The sequence below is a fragment of the Cephus cinctus genome, unplaced genomic scaffold, assembly GCF_000341935.2.
Source record: "Cephus cinctus unplaced genomic scaffold, Ccin1 Ccin1_scaffold0189, whole genome shotgun sequence".
Lineage (NCBI taxonomy): Eukaryota > Metazoa > Arthropoda > Insecta > Hymenoptera > Cephidae > Cephus > Cephus cinctus.
In genome coordinates this window covers 1,173,340-1,198,653 of record NW_014332911.1, presented here as the reverse complement: position 1 = coordinate 1,198,653, position 25,314 = coordinate 1,173,340, and the positions used below count along the sequence as shown (strand labels likewise).

The 25,314-nt window shown below is 47.6% G+C and overlaps 1 protein-coding gene and 1 long non-coding RNA gene across 5 annotated transcripts in view; both read right to left on the bottom strand.

The window, feature by feature from the left end:
- Positions 1-8,622, bottom strand: part of LOC107264623 — a 22,807-nt gene extending 14,185 nt beyond the window's left edge. The window contains exon 1 of one of the 3 annotated variants that reach the window (XR_003058848.1): positions 8,507-8,622. This is a non-coding gene — a long non-coding RNA (uncharacterized LOC107264623). The remainder of the gene's footprint in view (positions 1-8,506) is intronic. The other 2 variants (XR_003058849.1, XR_001536996.2) reach the window with 2 other exon arrangements.
- Positions 8,623-15,702: 7,080 nt separating this feature from the next.
- LOC107264620 (zinc transporter ZIP11) overlaps positions 15,703-25,314 on the bottom strand; it is a 19,229-nt gene continuing 9,617 nt past the window's right edge. For both annotated transcript variants that reach the window (XM_015733063.2, XM_015733064.2), the window contains exons 5-6: positions 20,149-20,406; positions 15,703-17,551 (exon numbers count right to left, since the gene is read on the bottom strand). In XM_015733063.2, coding sequence (XP_015588549.1) covers positions 17,473-17,551; positions 20,149-20,406 — 337 coding nt within the window. In that variant the 3' untranslated portion in view covers positions 15,703-17,472. The remainder of the gene's footprint in view (positions 17,552-20,148; positions 20,407-25,314) is intronic.

The following is a 25,314-nucleotide window of genomic DNA, read 5'->3' as shown; positions in this document are numbered from 1 at the left end:
GTAGCTTCATGCAGAAAAAGCACCGGAAGGAGATAACACGTTGGGAGGGAAGCCTTGAGGAGCCGAGGCCATTGTGGTGGGCAGCAGCGCAACGCGGGACCGGCACGCTCTCGGTGTCGTGTGGGAAAAAGTACTATGGGTGGAATGGAGTCTGTGGTTCATTCATGGTGAGTCCTGAATGGAGAGAGAAAGAGAGAGAGAGACAGATCTCGTACACACGGGCGCAGGAACGAGCCCCGGTGCCCGCAGACACATAAATACGGGACGGGCAGACACACTGTTGCGGGACGGTCTTTGTGGAGCTGTGGGTGCGTGTGAGAGATAGAGAGAGAGGGAGGGAATAGAGGATGCTTGAAAAGAGAGAGAGAGAGAGAGATTGATAGTTGCATACGTATGGTTATAGAGCATGCAACTAGGTGGCTACGAACGATACGCGCACGAAGGATGCCATTGACATGCGTTCGCTGAGCTTTGGCTGCTACCTGAACATCCGGGACTCCCAGTGGAGGAAGGGAAAAAACGGTTGATCGTAATTCGTTTCGGCGTAGCCGCGCGCGCGCGCGCGAACGTGCGGATGGCCGCACAATGACTTCCGTGAACGAGGCTCGCAGTCCGCTGCGAGACGGGACGAGCCGTATGCGGATGTAAATAGGTGGAGGAGGTCTTGGTAGGAGCGGATATAGATGCTGGTTGCCGCTGCAGCAACGGGTGACCGGTACTAAAATCGCATAGTGGTTCTCGTGAAAAACGGGACTCGATGGACAATTGACGTAATTTGAATGCTCTGGTCGTACAGATGCTCCGTATAGACTTTCCTGTAGGAACGACAGACCCGATACACGTGGCAAGACGTGCTCGCATGGCCATTCGATACGGGTAGAATTATTGCACGGAGAATTCCGAGAGCCGACCGGCAGAGGATACGATAGACGAAGACGAGCTGCGCGACGCCGTTATGTAACGTCACGTATGTAAAATACCCACACAACCCGATATCGGTAGGCAGATAGAGGAACGTCTGTAAAAAATTCACGGTGATGGTGCATTCTGAGTTAATCGGCGATAAAGCAATGCGGAGGTGCACGCAAGGGTTGTAAAGAAGGAAAAAGGAAAAAAAGGGGGGGAAAAATGAGCCAAAGGATCCGAGGACAAGGAGGACCCAGAGGAGTGCAGCAAGAAGATAGTTCAGCATCGCACGAGGCTACTGGATGAAGCAACGTCGGACTCGCCGGAGACCTATCGCAGTGACATCCTGGGCCTGATACGTACGGAGCGCCTGAGTCCCGGAGAGTCCAAGAGTTCAATGAGTCAAGGGGCCAACGGAGTACGGAGAAGCAGGCCCGGTCAAAGGCTGGCGCAGAGTCGAGCGAGGTCGGCTGAGCACCACTGGCCTTCGGAGGAGTTCCCACGGTGCTTCGCGTCGCATGGCTATACCGTGGCTAGATATGTCCCCACGTTCGGTTCTCAACGAGCGACATCGCGGCTCGATCGGAGCCCAGGAGGAGAAGAAGCGAGGCTGGGTTAGTGATGGCCGGGTCAGCGCGGAAAGGGAAGGAAGGTAAAAGCCGGAAGCCCGTGCAGTCTAGCGAACCGGAAGAGCCGTCTCCCTCTGACCCACGTGCTAGAGAGAGAGAACTAGAGATAGACGGAGCCGTGCAGAGACCAAAAAAAAACCCCGCCAAGCCATCATCCTCCGTCATAGGTTCCGTCACGTCAGTCGGTCTTTTGGCGAGTCTCCACGAGAATTCCTCGTATCCGTCATCCGGAATGATAACGGGTCCCCGACAATGGTAGCAGCGACCAACTAGAAAAGGTCAGTCTTGGTAACGGTAAGGGGGTCTCTCAATGAACGATAACGAGCGCCAAGTAGCCAACCCTAAGGAACCGCAAGAGCAGGGAGAGACACTAGAAGGAACTGCAGGAGGAGCTGGCAGAGTGAGAGGAGCGCGGGGAACCACCGGCGAGCGTAAGTACAGAGGAGACCAAGAGAGGATCTCAGACGAGAGCGCCAATGCCGTTCCCGCTGCTACGTCTACGTGCCTCGGGATTGGCTAGGTCGAGCTCGGTAGTGGTCGTAGGTGTATTCGCGCACGATGCTGCCGTTGTGTGCGCGAGCGACAGCCGAAGTTGAACGAACCCACGCGCGGACCGAACCTTGCTAATTTTTTAAAGGCCCACCTCGAACACACTGCTTCCACCACGGTCCGACTACTACTGTTGCTACTATTACTACTATTACTACTACTAGCCTCGTGTCACTACCACCAATCGGCACCGCTGGCACTGCTGGCCCATACTCGAGCGTTATCGCTCTCCTCGTCGGTACGACAGTACCAGACCACATTATTAGAGGCATTTTCGAGACTGTACCCTCCTCCTGTAGCCTCCTGTAGCGGCCGACATGCTCTTGGTAGCCAGTGTAAGTGTAAAGCCAGCAGGCGTTACGTACGGGATATATATAAGACTCACAATAGGGCATACACGCGTCACTACGCAGCTCGAAGCTTCCTTTTCTCGTAGAGACACACAAGGAGGCTCTCCTACCCGGGTGTATCGTTCGTTTGCGGAGGGAGCGCATGAGAGGCGGCGAGGGAGAGGGGTGCTGGTGGTCTATAGGAGTGACGGGGAGGGCAAGCGGGGGAGAGAGGGACGGGGAGAGGTTGAGCTAGAGAAATACGCAGCCAGAAGCAGCGCGGTGTATTGTGGGACACGACCTAAATTTCCGCTAATATTCTGTCGCAACGAGACAATGAAACGTAGCCGATTTCAAAACCGGCCGAACCGCCCGGGACTTTCTTTCTCGCTGCGGATTCGTCCAGGCGGGTTAACAAGGTGAACCCAGCCGATTTTCGCGAGTGTCGATTGGTAATTATGAATGTTGTTTTTCTTTAAGAGAATTTGGCCCGTTTAAGATATATGCATGTATGCATGTAGGTTGGTTTCGTTATCGTTTGGTCCAGTGATAAGGGACTTCCTCGTTGGACGGCGAGGAAAACGCGACTGGTTACGTCGTGGAAATTGGCCTTAAGGCTGCCGCGCGCTAAACGGCGTAGCTTCTGCCGGTAGAGTCCACCTAAGCCAATTATACTCAAGGATAGTCTAATATTGTATATCGAGTGACGCATTTGTTTTGTGCAAACTGAAGTAGGAGGCCTAGCGGGGATCGGGGGTACTAACGGTTCGATGGAACTTTAAGGAGAATCCTTATTTAATTGTTTTACCATATTTTCTGTGGATACGACTTATCGACCGATCGTGGGTTAACAGTTGGCACGTTGTTCTGGTATGAAAATTGAACGGTGAAGAACCACACGATTGCGAACTCCTTACTAGATACACGATAATGGATGACGTCAGTGCGTCTGGAAACAGCTGACCGCATTCCACGATAATTGTTTTGCATAATCGTAAAGCCACGGGCCGCAGCCCATCGAGCACCGTAGGAACGGCACGACGATGGCATTCGACGTCGTTGATGTCCAGTGGGAAAATGAAATTTGAGTATCGGTGAGATCCGTGCGTCGCGACGCCAGTCGCCTCCTAGGGTCAATAGTTTTGCGCTCCGCGCGGCTCGGACGATTGGCTGGCTGGCTTTTAAAGTTTAAAGAGCCAACCCGGCGTCTAGCTTCCACAGTGACTCTCAACGTTTTTATTTACTCCCAAGGAGAGTTCTCGAACACCAGGGGGGCCAGCAGGCTCGACCAATGGGAAGCACGGAAATACGCGACGAGGAATTCGGACGAATGGAGGAGCCCCGCGAAATTACGACCAATCGTAGTCGCGAAGAACGAGAGCTGTCGGGGAAAAAAAAGAACAGGGCTAATCTCCATTAGGCTTCACGAACGTCTCAAGTACCACGAGGAAGAACCCGGAGTATCCCAGGAAGATATTTTGCACCATATAAGGCCTTCCTTAGCGGCATCCCACACGTCCTACGCGTCACCGTGTATCTCCCTTGGAACACGTGGACGAGCGCGTTTGCGACTCCAGCGACGCCCTTTTTACTTCCGTAGGTATTTCAAAATTTGCGCAATATTCGTTCCCATCTAAAATCGTCAATGCATTTTTTTATAAAAAAAAAAAAAAAAAAAAATATATACCGGGTCGTCCAAATTTCTCATGTACGTCGATTTCCCACGGGTTCACCGGGCGCCGTCGTGGGGCGTCGCGACGCTTCGCCCGAGCCCACCGCACCGTCCCTGGTCCATGATGTGTCCCATAATCCCGATAATACGTGTCACAACGGCGACTGCACATACTTGTCGCGTGACGTCCACACGACGGCACGAAAGACGTCGCAACGCCCGACGTAGACCGTATAGATATAGCAATAGACGCGAGGGAGATACATGGGTATAGGAGAGCGTATAGGAGAGATGAAAAGACGGGAGTAGACGAGGAGATTGGATGACGGACGTCTGGGATTTGCTACAGACCGAAATGTCGTTAAGCTTCGAGGGGAAAAAAAAAAAAAAAAAAACTTTTCACCATGAAAAACAACCTTTTTCCGCGCCGTCAGTATGCAGTAAAAATAAAACATCCCCGTCGTACGTCGCGCGTCCTTCGATCGGATCCTGGAATCAGGCATCGTCATTCGATTCGCATTAAACGCCCGTACGAGGAAGGAAGGAAGCGATGCAAAAATATGATTCAGGAGAGGAAAAAAAATGATCAGATGAGAATCGCTTAGTACACGGATACTGCGATGACGCATGCATTCCGATGCGTTGCCCGATGAAATTCGCATGTCGCGTCGGACATTCGAGCACTCGCGGATCGAACGGGTATCGATTCGTGTTAAACCGCAACCAACATGCTCGCCTCCCATTCCAAAGTCATACGTAACATGCCCGATAGATGTCTCCGTGTATATATATATATAGTGCTTGTGACCATCTATGCATATAAATTGTACAGCAAGCGTATGAGACCGACGCCCGTCTTCGTGGACGGTTCGCAATAGTGACGTCATTATACCCCAATTAGAAATGCAGCAGTAAAAGAATGCCAGTAACAAAATATTCATATTCCGGTAGCGTCGTAATTTTACCAGAGCTCCCGAAAAAAAAAAAAAAAAGAATTTTCACCAGCGTTTCGATATACGACGTGTGTCTATTACCGAAGCTGTTCTACGCGCGTGTTATGTATTGTGTATATATATACTATGTATATAAGATGGCTCATCGCGACAATTGCTGCAGAACGAAGGAGGAATACGTATAGCCAAGAGTCACGTGCGCGCACGAGAGACACGTCGGCCGAGACTGTCGCTGTGTGCGCGCGCATATCTCTTGCAATAGTGACGTCACTCCCAATACCTGTTGCATGTGAACTCGACTCGAGCCGGAATGTCTATTGGATGGAGGCCGCAGTGCTATTTAAGTCGTGCGTTCGAGAAATTCCGCGACAGCGCTTCCCTCGAGGATCACCTACCGTATCCGGTATTGACTTCCGGTGAGGAATTTAACAGCGCTAGCAGGAGGATCGGGTCTTTTTGGCAATCGTGTATAATGTTAGCAATAACGTAAATAGATGAAATGGATAAAGCTAAACATTTTTACAAAAGTATTAACGCCTATATTCGGGTTAGGGGACGCGCGTTGTAGTCTGGGATACCGGGGGACGTCGGGAAAGAGGAAAAGCATAATGTTTCAAGAGAAACGTGTGTTTACTATACAGCGTGCCAGAATCCAATTACGTAACGCAAGACAAGCCTTGGTGCTCGGCCATTTTTAAAGGTCTGCGGCATCTCGAACGATAATTGATAGTCGGCAACGATGATACCCTTTACCTGTTGGTAATTATTGTGCCGGGCCGCGAGATAAGATTAGAGACGGTAGCTCGTGGGTGCGCGCGCATCCCGAGGGGAAGTTATTCGTGTACGGGATTGAGGGGAGGTAGAGGGGAAATCATTGGAGGGGAAGGGGGGGCGAGAGGACAGAGAGTTCCAGTTCGCTAAAAGCGGACGAGGGGAGGGAGGAAAAAACTCGATATCCGGAAGTGAGCGTCGGCCGCCGACTATCCCGCTGCGAGAATTCACGAAAATAGACAGAGAAGGAGGAAGGAGGGGGAGGCGAGACGTCAGGAACGACGAAGACCCTTCCGAGCTCGTCTGATTTGGAAAGCTGCCAGTTGCCGGTGCGAAAGTTTCGACTGCCCGAAAGCCCTAGCGCCACGCAAGAGAGTCCTCGGCAAACGCCATAACCCAAAAGGCCAACTTCCGGTGGCTGCAGCCGTCTCTTTTGACGCGGCGAGGAATCTTCGGGATTGAAATATTTTTCTTTCATCGATTCGCACCTTCATCCGGCCCCCTTATGGGTCTTCCGGTTGGTCTAACGTCGCGATCCCCGTAGAATCCCGAGAAGCCAGAGTCCCCCTTCTGGAGAAGCCCGGAAGTCGTTCCGCGCGCCACCACTTGGTGACCGTTGGTTTCCGTAAAAATGTACGTAGCCCGTTAACCCAGATTACCAGCCGCTAGTCCAATTCTTTTAATACAGATGGATGGCTCACGTGCCCGTATTTTCGTATACGTCAAACACTGCGAAGAACTTCGTCGCCGATGGATCGAGAGGCACCACGTGTCACGCTAATTATTCACCGTCACCGATGGGGACGAGGAGTATTGACTTTTTCTCTTTCTTTCGGATGATTAACCTCAAAAACATTGAAAGACGCTCGTATCTCCTCGCGCGAGTTAGATTCTCGGAGGAATAAAAAGAGAGGCGAAAGAAAAAAAAAAAAAACAGAAAAAATTTCCTCTCCGCACGGTAATTAAGATAATTACAAAGTTGAAACTGTTAACGGGCGGAGATAAGAGGGGGGGCGAAGGGGATACTCGCGAATCCTCGCGATTGTATGCGGCAAATTTGGCGCGTGGAGCCGAACGAGTATAATGAGAGGCGGAGAAGGCGGAGAGACAGGGCGAGAAAAATTATCGCTTGTAAGATTGATAAAAGGCAAACAGCCACACGAGCGATGATAACCACGGACACGAGGACTGTTCCGAAATCTGTCGGGGTCTCAGGGATTCTCAACTCCGACGATGTGCAAAAGGTTTGAAAAAATTGGCGTGTACCTCCGAGCCGTTACGGTTCGCTGATAAAGAGAAGGCAAACCTCGCGCTGCTGCTGGTGCTGCCAGTGGCGATGGCGATAGCTGGTGGTTCGAGTATGCGAGTCCCTAAGCCGCCGTACGCTACGTAACGCGAGAGACGAGCGTAAACTTGATTCCTATATGTTTTCGACGTGACGTTAAAAGACGTTTTCATTTTTACGATTTGTAGTTTGCGGTTAGACCGGAGCTTAAGCGCCGCCTCCATTTTGTACTTGGACGGCAAAGTGGCAGCCCTGCTTTGTGACAATGGCTTAGGGGAGAGTCAGGCATTTGGGAGCCACTGTGCTAGAATGCCGGCGGCATACAGAAATAGACTTAGGGGCCTTACCAAGCACTTTTCGCATTTATATAACTTCCCCAAATTTATGGTCTTTATCTATTTAATTATATACATACGCGGATTTATTTGCGCTATTTGGCAAGATCAAACGACCGTTCGAGTCCGTCGCGCGTGTATGTAGAAATGTCCATGTACATGTGTCTATGTGCTGCACGGTGCATTAACCCTTGGTTCGTTAGCCGAGGTAACCTCAAACATCTACAACCCCGTTGGATGCGGATTTTCGTATTTTTTAAAATAAAAATCAGACGCGGGATTTGGACTGAGATAAGTTTATTTTCATAACAAGAATTCCTGTTCCACGTGTTTCGGCCAGTTTTAAGAATTGACCGTTTAATCCGGTGAAGCGATAAGACGGTCGCGTCAGTTTGGCAGCCAAAGACTAACGGAAGGCAGGCAGAACGCGAGAGGATAAGGAGAAACCATTGACGGCGTATATAACGTATGTCGTTTGTGGAAAATAAAAAAATCTTTCTACGCCAATGATATTGGGGCCAAGAAGTCTTGGTCTTTGCTCTTGCCGAGCTATTAAGAGATTTCGTTCACGTTGTCTTCACCATACTTGCGAATCCTCAATGATGCTACGACGAAAGTTGCGCGGTTGTCGCGAGTCACGACACCTGCGACCAATCCGATGTCAAAAGGAGAAGCGAACGTTATTGTTACGGATTTCGAATTTTCTATAAGACGAAAACTAGTCGCGATGTATTCGGGGACGTAATAATTGGCTGGATTTTAATTGGAATTAATAGCAAGCTCTCGCTTGGCCGGAAGCCGAGGATCGCAGGCCTTCCGATTCCGGGTTCTCTGGGCGCATGCGCACTGAACGACACGTACTGTACGAGTCTCTCGGAATTCGTAGAAAAAAGGATCGAGCTTCGGTAAAGACACTTTTGACAACAAAGGATTAGGAGTGGAGAAAATAAGAACAAAGAGGGTCGAGGGAAAGAACTGGTAGACAAAACAAGTGAGGAATTTTCATGGAACGACCGTTGGCAGTTTTTAAAAGTAACCGACGATCGCCAAGAAATAAAAAGTACAAATATGTCTTACCCAGCATTGTCCCTTTGTTCAACCCAGAGCAGGAATCCTCGTCGAATCTTCCAGTTTATGAATCGTTGAATTATCCCCGAGTCATTGGATTGCCAACGCGCGTTCACTTCCAAAATATAATCCCATTTCAAGAAACCAATAGGACCGCTGGTACGTTGAGTCTCGAACGAATCTTCATGTAGAATTTTTTGGTAAAACGAACACGAGCCAGAGCTAAATTTTTTCACGCAGCTTGTTTGGGAAACAACCCTTACGCGACACGAGTCCAGGACGAAGGATGGCAGAAGGTCCTTGTAGGAGAGCCAATCAGTGACACAGGCAAGGAATGAGTGGGTGAGCGAGAGAGTGAAAAAGCAACTGAGTGAACGAGTGAGTGAGAGGACTAGTAACTTGGAGAAAAGGGGCTTTCGCGCGAGCGAGAAGGTGGAAACTGTCAGCTACGTTTCAGAGACGGCCGGCTGGCGGACGAGGACTGAGTGTTCGAGGAGCCGTTCGCTTGCGGACCCCCTCTCTACACCTTCGCGACTTGGTGCCGCTTACGGGAGAACGGCCGCCGAGTCGGGACGTCGAGGGAGATGCCTACGGCGCGAATATGCCGTAATGATTGTGCCTGAAAATCCTTTATTCTTAAGGGCGTTTTATGTGGAGGGTTGCTGTCGTATATAGGGACGTTCCAGACGTAATTACTTGTATGATTTTTACGTGGCACGCGGTAAAGATGCTAAAAATATTTTTGCGATTCGCAAAAGGAACACAGCGCGCTCTGATGGCTGTCTGCCGAAACGTTCCCGAACAAAATGGCCGTACCTCCTCCAATCCGAGATACATACCTTGGATTTCACCTTTTTTCACGACCCGAACGATTCTTTTGCAGATTTTCAGTGTTTTATAGGCTTTTTCACTGTTATTACTTTCGGGTAAATACCACTTTTTAAACTTTTACGGACTTTATCGCGATCGTCTATCGGTGATAAGTAACACGCAATTTGTCGGTGGCCTTCGGCATAGTCAAATGTCTGGCTGGTCAAATGTGCGGCTAAATGCAATGAAATGTTGTGATTTTTGATTGATTTTCATTTTTTAAGTTCCCCTACTCGTTTATAAATCTTAAATGTTTTTTTCATGTAACTCTTTCTAATTGATATCTCACATAAAAGTCGGCCACGTCGGCATCGTCTCTTCGCCTACGAATTTCATATAATTTAACATGAATAATTAAAAAATTTCGATTCTTTTTCTTAGTCTCGTGATTTTTTCATAACAGAGAGTGTTTCCGTGCAGTCAACTTAATGCGCAATTCGCTCGTGGCCTTCGGAATTGGCCGAATTCGTTGCTGGTCAAACGAGCACCTAAATTGCAAGAATTTTCGTAAATCTTATAAAAATCATAAACTTTCCACCAAGCGCCGTCATAATAAATCATAAAAGTAATTTTCATTGCAATATTTCCCAAGAAAATCGCGTTTATCGCTGATTTCGAACTCGGAAAAAATATGTAAATTTTTAAAACACCATATCGTTCCAAAAATTCCAAATAACACGATCGTCAAAAAAAGTAAAAAAATTTTTTTTCCAAAACGCTCCCATTCCACGACGAAACCTTGTTGCGCAGTACGCATGGCGATGCGGCAACGTGTCACTGACAGCGCCCGATGAACCAGCTATGAAAATTAGCGGGAATTTTAAAAAAAGTCCAAACAATCATAATCCCAAAATCAAGTGGCAACTAAATAAAAAAATTTTATGAAAATTCGTCACGCAACATTTGAGAAGAAAATCTCACTCAAGACCATACCCGAAAAAAGGTCCATGCTCCGCAGTCTCGCAGACTCCCTCGCAGCTCCGCCAGAAACAACAGGGCGACAGCGATAAAAAATTTGAAATTTTTTAAGCGTCCCGAGCATCGCGAATAATCCCAATTCGAAAATCTTATCACAGATCCTATCACGAGCAGAGAAACCAAGGAAGAACGAATAGACGGAATAGATGCATAAGATTGTCGATGAAAAAAAGGCTGCTGAGTTATTCGCAGGTTAACAAGATTCGACAAAATTTGCCTAAAGGTCAATGTCGGTAGACGAATCTGCCGGCCATGAAAATCCCATGAATTATTGAGAGCACGTATGTATACCTATATGGGGCTGGTCTCATTGCTGGTGCCAGGATGAAGCCCATATGTTTTTTCCCCCCGAAATAGCGATTCGGCAAGGTGTACCTTGCACCTATAAGGACAGGTCGGCCTGGATCGGCTTTTCGGAAAGGGGCGAAAAACCGAGTAAAAAAGTACGAGAAATACGGTAAAGCGAGAGATGCCAAAGACAGTCGGAACAAGTAGGTACCGAGTGGACAACGCGTGGATGACTTTAGAAAAATCAATCGAAAAGGAAAAAACATATTTTTCATTTTTATCCAATAAATTAGCCTAGTCTGCGTCAACAATACATTTAAATAGATATATACGCTTATATGCTTACTTTAACTATGATTTGCTCGTATGACTCCAGACACGTGATTTTCGCGTGTTACCCAAGTGCCACCCAGATACGTTTAATATTTGTGCCATTATAACACGTGCTAATTACCAGATCGAACTTAACCGGATGATCGAGCGCAGTAAATAATGAAATTTTTTTTTTTAATGAATTTCACGAAAATCCATATTACGTATAACATAATACGAGAAACACAAAAATTCAAGGTTTTGCGCTATAACGTTTATTCCCAGTAGCCATTCCATGTAATCTGTCGATCTAGTAAAAATTTCAAAAAAAAAAGGGTTAATCAAGATCAGTACAGTAGGGTGATATGGTGGTACGGTAGGAGCCAGCTCGAAATATCGCAGACGAATAAAATGGTCGCGGCGACGCCGGCGGCGCATGAAAATAGAAAATAGAAATGGATATAGAAATAGAGTGAAGCAGTATAGTGGTAGTACGAGCAGCAGTAGCGGTAACGGGAGAAACAGCATCCTGAGGATGGTGAGACGATAAAGACAAAAGGAAACATAAGGAAGGTCAAAGATAAAAAAGGTATTAGTGACGTCACTCATTTAATTGTAAATTACATTCCACGATGCAATTTCAAAAATAATAATCCCGGACGTACCAAAAAGACGCGTTTCGGAAATGAAACGACCTGTAGGATTGGGCAGGATAAAAAACCCGATTAAAGGCACGTTTATCCAGGTGGCCGATTAAATTTTATTTAACGAAGTATCATTTTGATAATTTGAAGAAAAAAAAGTGAATATAAGGTAAGAAAAGGACATAGAATTATTTCAATGACCGTTTCTCACCCTGAGCTGGTAAGAGACCATTGCAAGGGTATATGGAGACTGTGCGAGAGAGAGAGAGATATATATATACTGGGAGTTCGAGCGAGACGGGGATACCGGGATAGGGATATCTAATTAAACGATGAATTATACATGATGCATCCAGGCGATTAGAGGCACCCTGTAGACGGGCAGACGGAGGAGTTACACTTCCTCGAATGCGGCATCCTGCCGAGCATCTACTGTCCTATCGTAATAGGAGTCGAGGCATTGATCGGCTAGTGGAGGAAGGGCCAATACTTTTACACCGACGACTTCCTTCCTCCGTTGGAACGGCCGAGTAAACGCGAGTACTACTTGCTTTGCTACTGGCGAAGGTCTTGGTGCTTTCATTCATAAAGTTAGGTATTTTAGCAGGGGGGGGGGGGGGGGGGGGGGGGGGGGGGGGGGGGAGGTACTGGTAAAAACAATGCACGGCATCTACCCACGACGTACGACTACCGTAGTACGTCAATAGGTATATTTCATATTAATGTCGGTAACGTAGAAATCGTTGACGGTTAAATGGTATTTTAAAATAGATTTTTGATAAAATTTCACGAAATTTTAATATCTTGTATGCGAGGGTCGATCGTTCAATTTGACCGGAGGTTCACGAAACGGCTGTGCATTCGTCTAGTCTACGACTTGAAAGGGCGGTGACCCGCGAATGCCTGGCCGGAACTCGACGACTTCCGGTGCTGTTCCGCCGACGATCGTTTCTATATATATAAAGCCTTAGGCCTTAGGCGAATACACGCGTCTGCTACCACGTGCGCGCTGCACTGCCAATTCGAGATTACGTGTCTCTCTCGGGCAACCCTTAGTAGGTAGGCTGTGCAACGATCGTGGAATATCTTGATCAGGCAACTTTTTTTTTCTATATCTGAAAAGATATTCCAAGAATTGATTTTTTTTTTCGTTCCAAAATTTTACTTTCTTTACTTCAATTAGGAAAAATCGAGCATACCCATCGCGATTGGTCGTGAACGTCAAAATATTTCGGTTCTGTATAGGTTGAATGGATGGAGAAGGGGATAGAAGAAAAAATAGTGAACAGTTGAAGAGGGCGATAAGGAGGAATTTTGTGGGGTTTAAGAGAGAGAGAAAAAAAGGGGAGACGAAGAGAGAGCAAAAGAGACGGAGACGTGAAAGGGCCACGTGGATGCCGACCCAATCGCATTCCATCGAGTAAAAATTTCGTGAGAGAAGAAAGTGCCCCGAGATGAAATTTCTGTCGATTGTACAATTCGAAAAAGTAAATCGTACCGCGACTAATATCTGGCCGGTTTCGCGGAAACCGATGAAAGGAGTTCCGGTGCGTTGGCATAGCAGCGAGACGTAATAGAAGCTGGCGAGAAGCGTAAGGGAACGAAAGGAGGGAAATCCCATTCCCAGGAATTCCATGAAAGAATACTCGAATTCCAAAGCGGCGCTGGCGCCGCGACGAAGCGATTCGTGCGGGCGTCGATCGTCGTTTCTTGTCGTGGCGATCAAGCGCGGCCGTCGGCTTTCCTAACGGCGCCAGGTCCTTTAAATAATTGCTTTGCGAGCGTTAAAATAGTCCGTGGCCTTTTTGCCGAAGCGCTTGGACCGACACTCGGAGGAGGAAATTCCTTAACGCCAGCGAGAGAGCAAGAGGGAGTTGGTTCCGTGTAGCCAGAGGAGCCAGAGCACGAGGATTGGATCAGATCGTGCAACGGGTACGAGTACGAATTCCTCGAGACTTTATTTTACATTATTTAGACTCTGACGTCGGATATTCGTATATGATTTATTAGATTCACTTTGCTTTTCCTGATCATCCTGTGGATCATCCTACCAGGCCTTTACGACGGGCGATAGAAAAGCCTCGTGGAGGATCACGGGAATAGCGAGGCCCAGGGCGAAATGGTTTTAAAAAATCTCCCTGTTGATAAGCAACGAGAACAAAAAGGTTATGTCAGGTAGTTACTCACTCGAGAGAGCTGCGGGAAGAAAAGGCCCCTCTTAACTTCATTCCTTCTCCACCGCCGCCACCGTTTCCTCCCTCCCTCTTCTTCTTCTTCTGCGGCATGCCGCATTCCAGAGCGCATCGGAAGGACGTCGACTGGAACCTTATTCTCCAAAATGTTCTTTCTTATCGTATTTCTTCACTGGACGGAAGTGCGTCCAAGTAGCACGAGGCTCTGAGTCTCGTTTTTCGATATAGATATAAATATGCGTCTGAGAACCGGACGTGGAGAAATATTCAAAAGGAATTGGAATTGGGGTGTACGCCCCTGAGAACACTCGTCTAATTTTCTAAAATTCATTTTACATACGGACCAGTCCTTTGTAACGCAGCATTGGCAGAAGTTTGCAAGCCTTTCCTCCCGTTCAATTGGCCGCTTCCTACGACTTCCGGTTCTCGTTTGAGGTCGTTGATCATTTCTTTGTCGGAAGTTCGTTGCCTGTCACTTTGCGCGCTTACAATCAGGGTGGTTTAAAATGTTGCCACGAAATTTTCACGAGTGTCGGACGAGCTGATAATGGAAGATAAAAAATTGCCCAACTTCAAAATCACAACTGTACCGAGTACCGATGAAAAATTATTGCAAATTACATTAAGGGATACTTGAGGATTGCTGCACGAGAACGGAGGTAAAGATTACGTGATAGCCGTAAGGAGCGCAGGAGTCCAAAGATGGCAGTAAATGCGACGGTTGAAGAAGGAAAAAGGTATCAAGGGACTCTACTCGCCAGCACCCCGCACACGTGCGAATCGTGTATTCGTATTTTCCAACACGAGTCAAAGACGACTAGGTTAGGTACAAAACGTAACTATATCAAAGTGTCGCAACGCTAGTGCGAACCACGAGTCACAGGAAACTATCCTCCAGAGTGCGCTGTGCCTTAAAGCTCCGTCCACAAGGAGGGTTGCGAGGAAGCGAAAACTCTCGTATAAAACTCCATTCCCAACGGTCCTCGATATTCCGTGAGGACGTCAAAATCCCAAAGAGTCCTGTCTGCTGCAACGTATCCAGAAGAGCAGTAGCTGTCGCTCGGCATAGAAACTCCGCGATAGGTCTTGAATTCGTACCGTGTGCACGTACAACTTAACGTATCTACATATATACTGGAGAGTGTACAGTGACGTATATCGATAAGAACACAAGAGACGGTAGACACGTAGAGGCAGCCAGTGCAACGAGTGCAACGAGTGCAACGCAGCCAGACACGTGTGAGCGAACAACGCGAAGTACATCGGAAGACTGCTGCAGGCGCAACGGTTCGTTCACTCTGCGCTTTCCTATGCACCCCCCACCCTGCTGGCAGCCCTTAACTTTACTTCGCCAGAGAACCAGAGAGACCGATTACCGCACTACGACGCTACTCCACTCCCCTGAAACAGCCCGACGTCCTTCTCCCTCCTTTACCCTCGATCGTTCGCCCTCTCTCTCTCACTCTCTTGCACTCGTTACTCGCTTCAGCGTGCAACGTGGCGACTGCGCAGACTGTCTTTTCCTCCTTTGTCATTCGCTCTGTCTCGCTTACTCTTCATGTTTTAAGCTTGATCCCACAATCGGCATCCTTCTTCATCTTTTTCTCCAACCGTTCCGTCTAGCACTCCACGACTATTCGACCCTTGGCTGTTTTTCCATTCATGCTGTGCCACGACGGCTGCGACGACTACGGGGTTGCTCGGGCGACTGTGCTGACATCTGTGTTGCTTTTTGACAAATACCTTTTTCACGGAGTCCACGTGCACTCCTTGAGGAATGGTTTGTGGCGAAATTTAATTTTTTGAATATGACAATAAGCATTTTCAGGGTTAACAAAGCAGATGGGATTCTTCGGGTTGCGGGGATAGCCTGGTTCACAAAATTCCAATAATTCATAATAATTGTTTGTCAATAATCTTGTAATCTGTACGATGGGCGTGAGAGCACCTTTATTTTGAGCTATAACAATGTCATTGTTTCGCATAGAAAATTACGCCGTCGCAATCTGCAATTTTTAATTACAGAGAGCGTTATTTATCAGCCCATAAATAATATAGTCTATTGACAAATCGTAAGTACATCACGTAGGAGTTGTCACTGTAGGAATATCTATTGACTATACATAATAGTTGTTGGCTGGTAGCAAAAGGTACATTGTAAACATGACAGGAGGATCGTTCTTACATATAATACATAGAAGTAACAAAATGAAGGCAAATGCTTCTCTTGTGACAATTAATTTGTGACCGAGTTAATTATAAACATTAAACTTGATTAATAATAAATAAACCAATCGATCCCAGGTCAGATTCACATATCCGTCGTGGAGATCCATAAGAAATCCAAAACGAAATCCCAAATTGAATTTCACTGAATTTTATTCCTACTGTCTCTTGGATCTACCGGGAATCATATTACGTTAAAATTTATCCCGCTTTCAATTTGTATGCTATATTTACCTACGCACATAATTATATCCGTATTGCTATCACGTTATAGTACATAGCACTCTGTAGTAGCTCGTATCGAAAATATATTTCTTATGTAGAACATTTTGCACTTTTATTATGCATCGTCGAGATAATAACAAGAGACACGCTTAATAATTCCATCGATATTTTACAAATACTCGAATGCTTAATCAACAATCTTTTTTTTCCCTTTCGCAAGTGCCTTCGCAAGTAATGAATTATGTATTTAGAATTATACATACCGCTAGTCAATTGACGCAATTAATTAATGCAAGTGCATAATAAATCTAGTAGCAATAATAATTTTTCTTCTAAATAAATGCGCAGTGATAACTGATAGGTTATCCACAAAACGCTTTTTTTTTGACATATTAATAATACATAATTACATATATATGTATATGTACATGTCATATATAAATACCATCGCTATATACAATCGGGATATGTCTTTGGAATTGTTCCCGGGCCACTAAAAAGTTTTTAGGTCAATTTTGAAAGTCTGTCAAAATAATCTAAACGCACGTCTAAACGTTAACAATAGGTTCTAGTACGTCAAGTCAGACGTTACAAAGGAAGCATCTCCTGGCTAAATGATATATCCTTAATTATTCGCATAAAATCAATATATTAATTTTCCTTTTTTTCCCCCTAGAATAATTTATCCGCATAAACCTAGTACGGTCGGCCTCCAATAACCAGCTGACAAGTCCAATAAGTCCGTTAACCAATAAAGGAGCTACTCATGGATTTTGATTGGATCGTCGTCAATTAATGAAAGTGTCCTTAATCGTAACTTCAGTTACTTGAATTGAACTATCTGACAACCAGCACCTGGTGCCACCCTGTATATACGTATTGCCTCGACGATGCACATCTTAACGATAACCAATAGCCTATTTAATAGATTAGATGCTAACTCATGAGGCATCGATCCGGTCGTTTCATCCTTCTTCTGTCTTTATAGACTTTTCTTATTAATAATCCTAATACAATATTACTGATCCGTCAACGGGATATCAGACGTGTTTACTAATTATTAAGGAACCTTAAAAATAGGGATTGGCAAGTTTGCCAAAAATCTTGTAGGACCGACGACTGTAGAAAATACTGAAATCGTCCTGCCGAATGGAAATGTCTCACCGGATTGAACGCAAAGACGAGATTGGCAGCTGGCAATGACTTTTCAGCTACCAGCAGTTGGCAGCGCTTAGGCAGCTTAAGCGAGTCCAACGTCGAGGGACATCATCACGAGGAATCCAAGAACGGCGCCCCAGCTGGCTAGTTTTCCATTTCCACTGAGAATCAAAGTAAGTCTGGTTAATCATCAGAGTAACAAGTCATACCAGTAATGCTAGAGTATAAGGAACACTCTAGGCCTAACTCTGCAACCTCAGCAATGGGTTCGCTACCTCAGAGCCAGAGCTGACAATGGAGATGGGGGTACGGTGCAGAATGAAAGGGTTCCTGTGGGCCAATTAAGCAACTGTCGTTACCACCACCTATGTATATCGCACTTATTCGCACGTCACGGGTTGTTGATTTTTCAAATTACACACAACCGTCATTTTCAGCCCCGCGCGAAACCCACTGTTGTGTTTCGGTAGCTGTTCTGCCACATCAATCATAGCCCAGCTAAATGTACGTGCCCACCTAGCCCTGCCTGATTTGCGCCATTAGACGTTCAAAATTATCATTATTATTTAAAGACACCCAATTCAGCTTTCAGCACGATCAGATTTTCAGGGATCGACATCCCGTAGCCAGGCACCCTCAAGGGAAGCTGCAGCGTTTCTATGAAAGAATTCCTGAGCGGCAGAGGATCCTTGTCCTAAGGATTTTTGGGTCTAAACCTTCCAAGAAATGGAGTCAACGTGCGAGATCTCACTGAGCCAGTGGATCGCTCGAGTTTCGAAAATCCTCCTTGTATCTCCGAGTTCCTGGTATTCTCGTTCCAGGAAGACAGTCCATAGATGCCGTGGGTACCGGGTCCTTTAGGTGTATGGGATGCTGGGTCCACGAGGCAGTCGCAATCAGTTGGAAGGACTGCCCGATAGGAAGGATCACGGGATCACAAGGGGATGATGGGAAGGAGGTCCACATGGTTGGAAGAAGAAAAAAAAAGAATCTTTTGCTATCTCCCATGCCTTTGGTCGATACTCTTGGTGAGTTTGCCAGGCAACCGTTTCCTGGAAGAGGGATCTATTTTCACTTTTGTGTTTTTCCCGATGGGGTCCCGAGGGAGCGCACGGCGCTGGAGTATCTCAGGATTCACGTCTCCGACTTCCTCGCTCGAGGAGAGTCGGGCTGGATCGCATGCGAAATACAATGAAGCCAATTATAATGACAATGACGGTTGGCTTGGCTCGGGGCCTGGGAAAAAATTCGCCACGTCCGTTCCCCGCTAACTAGTTACGGCACTGGAGGTGCCCGGTTAGTTTTCGGTTCGTGGCTCCTGGTTCTCCGTTTGCGGTTCCTTGGTCTCGCGATAAGGACGCAGGTCCGCGAACACTCCATGGACATTGTAGATCCCTACGCGCACGAACGTACAGTCTACATACGCTTTCGACATTGTGTTGTGAAAAATCGAAAAAGTATGACGAAAAAAAAAAAAAAAAAAAAAAAAAAAAGGAAAAAAAAATTAAAAAAAAAAAAAAAAAAAAAAAAAAAAAAAAAAAAAAGAAAGAAAACGATCCCAGGACCTTTTACCTCTTTAGTCAAACAATTGTCTCCTTTCGCCACCAGAAATCCAAAGGCTCAACGTGTACTGGCTATTGGCTCGGGGAACGAGTTATCCGGTAGGAAATGCGAACGACCCCCGGAGGAACCAGGGAAGTAAGGGAGCTCCAAATAAAAAGCTATTGTACCGGTGGGAAAAGCCACGTTGGCCCTTACGATTCCGAGGATACCGCGGCATTCTAATTCATTTTGAATGGGCTCGGAGGGTGAAACGTGAGACGGAAACGGGTGCAAGTGCAACGGGTCGCTGGAAGCAGACGCTGGTTTAAGAATACAAGGGAGTGAGAGAGAGATAGAGAAAGAGAGAAAAATATACTAAAACCGGAACCAGTTAAAGGAACGAGCCGCTGTGGCCTCATTCCTCCTCGCAGACTTGACCCTCTTCTTCTTTTTTTCCATTATCCTTTTTTTTTCACAAACACATCCATCCGTTCATCCTTCCTCCTCTTCGTACGTTAACAAGTCTTCGCAACAACGTTTCTTGCACAAATATATTTCATGCTTTGGCCAGAATCCATATTCTACATTGTGAATTCGAAAACCCATAAATTCTCCTTTTGGATTCTCTCAATAGACACAAGAAGACTTCAGAGAGGAATGAGAGACCGCACGGCGCTAGACTCTCTAGCACGAGGTAGCTCTAGTTTTGTTAGAGAATGAGAGAGGTAACGAGAGGTGCTAGTTTGCTCTCTCTCTCTCTCTCTCTCTCTCTCTCTCTCTCTCTCTCTCTCTCTCTCTCTCTCCCTCTCTCCCCCTCGTCTCTCATCTACCTAGCTCTTTCAAACGGACTAGTTCTCGGGGTTGACTGAACTCCTATCGCAGAGTCATGCCGCTACGTGCACGAGTCGAGTATGAGCTATGAGCCAGTGAGGCAGTCAGCTAGTGAGGTACGTGAGGGCCTGTGGAAACACACGTAGCCAATGTGTGCGTCTACGTACATAAACCAGCTATCAAGCCACGGTTACAAAATCATTTCTAGATCTAGAGACACATGCTTTCCTCATTTTGAATTCCATGGCAAATACCCAAAACCCAATCTCCCCCCGTAGCAGAGGAGCCACGTCCACCATGGACCAGGGGACTGATCAGGGCAAGACCCAAATCCTCATGCACAGTGATGATCCTAACACTGATCCTTAGCAGCAATGACGTCTACCTCTGATGAGCTTCGGGTATGATGTCATCGATAACGACGTAGATCATCGCACCAGCAGCGAAGGAAAGGGCGTAGGGCAGGGCAGGTGCAGCAAGGGACACCCCAGCAGCGCCAATGACCCCAGCTATGGGTTCCACCATCCCCGAAAGTTGCCCGTACCAGAAACTCTTGAAGGTGCTGAACCCTGCGGCTTGCAGGGGCAACGCAACGGCCAGGCCCTCCGGGAAGTTCTGTATGCCAATGCCGATGGCCAGGTTTCTGAAAACGAAAGATACGTTGCTTTTACTTGGTGTTCCTTTAGTCCGGGTACCTTGATCCCTGTACAAGGTGATCGGACCTGGGTCGACTCGTGGGCGTAGTCAATGAATGAACCCAGGTTCATCGGATCTGATGAGGAATGACGGAATTCTTCGGGAACACCAGCAGCCATGGACGCGACGTGGAGGCTAGGCTACCAGGAGGCGAACGCATGGGTCCCGGCATGAGGAAGAGGTGGAGGAGATGGAAGAGGAGGTTCACCTGGCAGGTGAATGAATGACGTGATCACACGTCGCACGGCGCGGTATGTCATGGAATAGCATCGGATGGCATCGCACGAGATGCCGTGGCACTTCGTGGCGTCGCATTCCGCCGGCGGGTCGGTACATAAGCGGATGTACAGTTAACTCGGTGTCCCCGGCTGCTCGCCGATTGCATCGGGTACCGGGGGAGGTCATCAGGGTTCTAAGAATTATGCCTTTTCTCACTGGCCATCCTCCTTTCCCTCAGGCTCCCTACCACTTAGTCCATGACTTCCATTCTGCTGGGTACCTTTTGGGTACCCCCCACTTCGGTTTGCACCAACATCATTCAATTGTTCAGCTGAGCTTGCTCCTTCTATTTTACTATCAGTCGTGTGCCTCGAGTTTCTCTCACCAGAGGCGCGGAACTCTGGCCCCCGGTGCTCGGAGCTAACATTGTGGGTGGTTTTTGGGCCACTTTGAGGTGGTACCTCGTGTCCCGCTCGGAGGCCATTGTGAAATCGAGCGTTAACGACGTCCGCTCGAGAACACCGTTTAGAAGTGGGCAGACATGAACCTGACTGGGAGCCGTCCTTACGGAGAGCGGAGAGTCAAGAGTGTCAGGAGGAAGAAATTGAGAGTAGGAGGTATGGGCATAGTCACGAGTTAGGATCCGGGAGAAAGTATCGGACGGGTAGTTAGCACTTTCGGCGATTCGCCAATTTGCCAATTTATCTAATTTTACAGAAAAAACGCGTACTTTAGCATAGCGCCCAAGTACCGAGGTATTCTCACGCTTGATGAATCTCCTGCTGATCCTGACTTTGGAGAGGCATATATTTTTATTTTTATTTTTTTTCCTTAGAAAAAAGAAATTCCATGAATCCCATGAAAACACTTGTGGTAAGTCGAAGAAAGAAAATACACGTTGGTTTTCCAGGTAGCTGGAAGGAAATGGGCTCTGGAGTCGAGAAGAAAGAGAGAGAGGAGAGCGGTGGCCGACCGCAGATCTCAGAAGCGGCAATAACACCTTGTAAATTGACAGGGGCGTCGAGCCGTCTCGAGTCAAAAACCGAAGATTTCTCCCGGCAAATAAAAATCGCCCAGCCGGCGATTGGACATTGGTCGTCAGTCTTGATACGTCTGTACACACGGCGTATATACAGTACATACGTTATAAAGTTCGTAGCTCACTAGGGAACTAAGCATTGGTTACTAACGAATGGAATGAAGTTAATAGACATACACTTAGGAGCCAACGAAGTTGAGCACACTCGTGGACTCTCGAACGTACTACACGTACACAGTCGCTAGAAAGTATCGGAAAGTGACTTATGCAAATGGGAAATCGATAGACGGGGTCTCGGAGTCCCATTGGTGATATATCGGAGCCAGAATGAAATCCACCCTGGAATGAGGTCTCTGTAGTTGAGTAAAAAAAGAAAAAGAATGGCAAAGTCAATTTTCAAAGAAAAAAGCAACGAAGGGTATCTTAAACGAAAGTCGAGTCCAGGGGGTGCGCGGTGTAGGATACGTAGAGTACAGGGTATGCAGGGTTGATCTTATGGTTTTATGGCGTTAGCCGTTGCCGGTGGCCTCGGGACTCGGAGCTTGCCTTGGCGTTGGAGGAATGCGGGACCGGCAAATCGCGGTCGGCCCGCTTGCGCCTCGTTCCCATGCATTCCTTAACGTTCCTCCTTCCTCCTTCCTTCTTGGCCACCACTTCCACCTGATCCTCCGCGAGTACAAGACTCCTGCCTGCCTGACTGGCTAGCTGCCTGCCTCACTGCCTGGTCGCCTTCCTTCCTTCCTTCCTTTCCTGCGACCCAGGAGGCGTCTGCCCCGTTTTGAAAATTAAAAAAATTTTTTTTTCACAATTCCCAAAAATTCATTCCCACTCGTCATACGTTTCTTCCGTCCATGCCCCGTAAACCAGAAGAGTACCCGGGATATACGGAGCTCCGCGTAAAATGACATTAATTCCCGATTACCGTAGGTGAGTGGAAAACTGCAAATACACGGGGTCAGCAGCCGGCCTTGCCATAAGTACTACGCGCCACACGAAACTCGAGCTTCGACCATACTACGGTGGCTAATCGAGCCGTCGTAAAGCCGCGCTTAGGACTCTGCTCAAGTTTCGTCCTATCGGACCCCGTTGCGAACGGGGGCTTCTCCCTTTGCGCGAAAGACCCGGCTGGGTCAAGAAGGAAGAGGAGCCCGACGGAAGGGTCTCCAGGTTCGCGATGGCAGGAATATATAGAGGAGACGATCGTGAGGCCACAGCCGAGAGACATAACGGCTCCGACTGTCCGTCCGTTCCGAGTAAGGTACGCGGTACGCATGCGTAATGCCGTCGCATTCCTTGCATTGCTGCATCGGCTGCTGCTGCTGCTGCGAGAGAGACCCCCGTGCGTCAGAGGTTTGCTCTTCTCTTGTATTTTACTTACCACCCTCTCGCTTGCTCTACCCTCGCTGCCAATCTCTCTGTCTCTCTCGGTCTAGTGTCTACACGCACTTCCCGAAGATCATTGATAATACCCTCAGATTCTTCTATCCTTCTACCGGACCTCGTTTCATCCCGCTAGACCATACCCAATCCACTCGACTGATGTGCAGTAGGTCCTATTGATAACGAAAACTGATCTTGCTCGTTCCCCCCCGTCTCTCTACCCAGGTCTGTTGTATTCGCGAGGCACGCACGGCCGGCCGGAGACGAAAGACGATACGAGAAAAGTATCGGCGTGGAATGTCACTAGCTTAGAGAGAAGGTCTCGCGAGTCCAGTTCTCAGAAGCCACGTCGTCCCTGTACGCGACGCGGCCGCGCGCACCCGAGCGATTATAAAGTGCACAGGCAAATGGAAGATGTTTATCCTGGCGATCATGCTTCCCGGAATAATGAGTCTCCATGTCCATACTGGTGGCTGGCCATTGCCGATTGCTAGATATGGCTGTCTTACAGTGCTTGGTCTGTGTACTTTAAGGATTTTATTTGGAGCGGTGCCAACTTAAAAAAAAAATCTTCGAGTTCGGACCAAGATACTTTATGGAAAAAAAAATTATTATTTTGGAAATTTTTTTGTAAATTAATTTTGACCCATGCTTCCTAGTCGTAACCTCGTGCACACGGACAGGAGCGTTTACGAGCAATGAAGAGGATGTGACGTACCGTACCGACGCGACTGCTGTAATTATGAGCGAGTAGTATCGCCCCCTGCCTATAGGTAGCTTCACGGCTACCTAACCTACTAGGCTGAGAATCGAGAGTAGCGAGCGATAAGAGCGTCGGGCGTACGAGTCATGCAGCTACGAGGATCTACGGTCCATGTGCGTTTAGGTGTACGAAGTGATGACGGAGGAGAAAATTTTTAATGAAAATTCAGAAAATTAGTATTTAACCCGTTCTCAACTAGCTGACACGTGGCGCCATCTCTGGTTCATCCTTGACAATCGAATCGCGTTCCGGTCGCTGTCGCAGACTTTGCCAGCGCGGCGCATTCCTCGATGTATCTGCTAGCCCACATCTGGACTAGCATCCCCAGCCACCTCCCAGTCACCCCCTGACGACAGTGACGTCAGTTGGGCTTATTGTAACGTGCGTTCCTCAACATTAACATTCTCCATTGACAGGTAGCCTCCGCCAATCCTCCGAAGCTTCTTGCCAATATGGCCGCTCGTCCTCGTGTGTATATTCGACTATGTGTATACAATAATGGATGGGTGTCATTGACTGTACAGGTCTGTCCTAGCGTGTGTGCGGAGGTTGACGTGGAGTTCGGGGCTCGCTCTACCGTTCGCCGGAACTCGTACTATCGCACCCAACTTCCTTCGCTATTAGCTCACGTTAGAATTGGCTTTCCGTGTCGCGATAAGCGCGGGACAAAGTGCAGCGCTTAAATCGGCCGCGAGTGTTGCTCGTCGCTGCCGGGAGGAAATGAGAATTTCCGATAAACGTTTTTTCTTCTTGAAAGAAAAAAATTTGTAGAAAAAAAGAAAAAAGGATCGATACGAGCACCGCGCATCCGGTCGTAGCGATTTAACGATCCCAACTGGTATATCGGACCGTATGTGTACGAATGCAATTTTTTGGTCTGCGCTAGACAACAGTCGAGGAGTTGACCAGTCTCGTGAGTAAAATTACGTAAAAATGCGCCCCGAGCAAAAAGAGGCCCCCGACTCGAGCCAAACGATAAGTGTCTCGAACCTTCTAGAAGCTATTCGAACCTGGCCAATATTATGGTGCCGCTGCGAGGGGTGGAGAGGAGAAAAGAAAACTAGAGAGAGCGAGAGAGGAGGATAGGGGGAAAAGAGAGCGAAAGAAGGAGACGGTGGTCCTGCGGTGAGTACGCTCCTTGGCTATACTATAATAAGTAAGATGAAAGGATAGCGCTGAAATGAGATGGTTTCGTTGGCAGCTTTGTTCGACGCCATGTTTAACATAGCACCGCCGACATCAGCGTGGAAGCGGCGTGCACGCTGGCACGAGGCACGCGGAGAGTCCAGACGGTGCCAGAGCGCAGTTTGGACCCAGGTCCTCGTCCCCATCGGCAGCCTCCCAGTTGACTGGTCAAGTGAACGATCTTCATCCGAAGAGTCCTGGCGGCCATTGTGGTCGTCAATTTCCTTGGTAGGGTCCTATCGTAATATATATCTTGGCGAGGTAGACCG